This window comes from Lathyrus oleraceus, chromosome 5 (assembly GCF_024323335.1).
Source record: "Lathyrus oleraceus cultivar Zhongwan6 chromosome 5, CAAS_Psat_ZW6_1.0, whole genome shotgun sequence".
Classification (NCBI taxonomy): Eukaryota; Viridiplantae; Streptophyta; class Magnoliopsida; order Fabales; family Fabaceae; genus Lathyrus; species Lathyrus oleraceus.
In genome coordinates this window covers 167,516,316-167,519,053 of record NC_066583.1, presented here as the reverse complement: position 1 = coordinate 167,519,053, position 2,738 = coordinate 167,516,316, and the positions used below count along the sequence as shown (strand labels likewise).

At 35.3% G+C, this 2,738-nt stretch overlaps 1 protein-coding gene across 1 annotated transcript; it reads right to left on the bottom strand.

Annotated features, from left to right (window-relative positions):
* Nucleotides 1–454: 454 nt before the first annotated feature.
* LOC127080749 (uncharacterized) lies at nucleotides 455–1,417 on the bottom strand. The gene is made up of 3 exons (XM_051021051.1): nucleotides 994–1,417; nucleotides 847–910; nucleotides 455–728 (listed from the first exon to the last, which is right to left on the bottom strand). Exons 1-3 carry the CDS (start codon nucleotides 1,270–1,272, stop codon nucleotides 553–555), a joined length of 519 nt encoding a protein of 172 aa, XP_050877008.1. The 5' UTR covers nucleotides 1,273–1,417; the 3' UTR covers nucleotides 455–552.
* Between the last annotated feature and the right edge of the window lie 1,321 nt (nucleotides 1,418–2,738).

Genomic DNA, 2,738 nt, shown 5'->3' with positions numbered 1-2,738 from the left:
GTAAAAATATGATATTATAAGGGGGGGAAAAGTACCTTGAATCTCATGTGTAATGATTATATACGTTGGGTAATTTCGAATGAGCTTTGCGTGGTTGGACTAAATGATTTCGATTTCGTCCGTAATGGACATTTGACCGACCTAGAACAAATAATATTAAGGAAGATTTCTAATTTTAAAATTTGAACTTGTATTTAACGTTGACTTTGGAATGTTTCAACGTATGATGGATATTTTGGACACGTCCGGATTTTAAAATGCAAAATTTAAAAGTATTTTGGAAATTTCATCATGGTGCATAAGTATCGTATGGGTGCGATGAGTAACCCTATAATAATTTAGGACAAAGGCCTAGAGGAGCTTCCACCAATAAACCCAAAACAACATACCAAACAATGATGACATTACGATAATGATAAATAAAAACTTATATGGTTAAGATCGGAGAAATTCATTAAGCCAATGAGTAAAACTATACTTTAATTTTTCAATCTTGTGTATTGACCGGATAATGAGAAAAGTCTCTTCTCCGCCACAAATAACAACACCATATCATGACCCTAAAGAAAACAATCTCGTAAAGAAATTTCCAGTTTTGGCCTTCTCTGCACATGCGACATGAACATATCTTCCAAGCTTATCCACTTGTCTTGCTTCACCCTTAGTGTCCTTCTTGCACACTTTGCAAGTTTTGTCTACCCAACCCTCTTCAACATAAGCCCCATCCACTGCTCAGCACAACAAGAACAACAACCATGTTTCAGTTTTGATTCTAAACCAAACATTGATTCAATCATCAGAACATTTTGTATCAAATGAAAATTGTTGGTCATTCAATAACTATACCTTCAACATAAGACTTGAAAAAGTCCTTATATGTTCCACCAATTTTCCTTCTAAGAGCACCATACTGCATTTTTTTTACAAATAAAATATAAATAATTTCTTTAAGGAGAATCATAAAGATTAAAAGATGACTAGCTTATTATGTACCTGTTCTTTGCTCATTTTTTCTCCAGACTTTGTGGCTTCTCTAGCATCTGCTATAAGCTGAGCATCTTGCTCGGATCTCGGTTGAGCGAAATCAAGAGCATCTGTTACACTTGTAAAGAAAGATTGTTTGTTCTTATCTTCTTCCTTCTTCTCTTGTTTGGCTGAAACTATGAACTTTTTGGTTCTATTGTAGTTATTGGTATTGTTATGTACTAGTCCTGATTTTGAAGTGAAAGTGGAGTAATAAGGAGAGGTCAATGGCAAAGTCCCAAGACCCATTTATGATGCTTGAGTAATCACCACCTTGATTCCTTGAATGAATTTGAATTATGTTTTCTGTATTGTGTGTATGATGAGTGTGCTTCATTCTTTTTCAGTGTTTGCGGCATGAAATTGCAGCCACAAGTTGGTGTTACTTTTGTCCACAACACTGTTGCCACCACCAAAACTTTGTGGTTAAAAATGTGGACTATGTGGCACATTTGGGAAGCTCTTAAAATGATTGGATCTCTATAATCTAGCATAATGCCATGTAATTGTGTAATTCATGTGGATCATTAATTTCTAAATAAGATAAAATAAACGTAAATCAATTTATATAAGCGCTTTTGGGCCTTATGGAATCTAAAAAAAACTATATGGATTTTACAAAACTTACCCATACCCATATTTTGTTTTTTTAATCCAAATAATCCACTTTTTCAAGAAAATTCCCAAAATACCTCAAGTTTCAATTTTTTTTTCCAAAATACCCCACTTTTAGGAGGAGTCGCCATTGAATTGGAGACTCCTCTTAAAACTTGAATGGAGGCGCCAATTGGATTGGCTAGGGCAGGTGCCCTAGCCAATCCAATTGGCGCCTATGTGTAGGTTTTAAGAAGAGTCACCAATTCAATTGACGACTCATCCTAAAAGCTTCAAATGACAAAACCTTCAACATAAAAATTGTAGATCTTTTCAAGAAAATGAATTTGGACATAAATTTTGCATCATTTGGATTTTTGATGAGAAAGATATGGACACTTGAAGTTGGACTTTTTCACATTTCAATGGCTTTGGTCCAAAGTGACCTATAATGTTTTGTATTATCACATGTGTTTCTTTTAGAATTATGAAATTTTGTCCAACATAATAATTGAAGTAGACATATTAAAATTTCCAATGCACTTGGTCCTACCTCAAAATCATAAAAAATGAGTGAGTTAGGTCCTTGGGAAGTTGACCCAAAATTAGGGTTTCAGTCAAAATGACATATAATGTTTTGAAATAAATGATGACCTTCCAAGTTTCAAATGAATTTTTGATGAACATGAAAGTTGTTCATATGGTTCTTAAGAACATTTTTCTCTTTGGGTCATCTTCATTTGACAAACACATCAAAAGTGGGGTCATCTTCAATTGGAGACTCCTCATAAAATGCATTTTTTTGTGTTTTATGGTATAAGTGAAAGATAAATTTGATATAATACGACTTGATATTAATAAAGTTTGGAGTTTACACAAAGAAACCTAATGGTGATGACCGGGATCACCTAACCGACCTCCGGTCCCACATCCTCTAGCTACCCTAACCCTTGGCCCTAACCCACGTTGACGATTCTGCGCGAGTGTTTGATCATCTGAGGGGCCAGGAGCGTCACTACCAACGAAAGGAGAAGGTCCGTTGAGGTATTCAGACAAGTCAGCATAATCTTCAGTATGCAATGATGGTGTGCCGCCGTAGCTGAGCTCATGACCCATGCCAG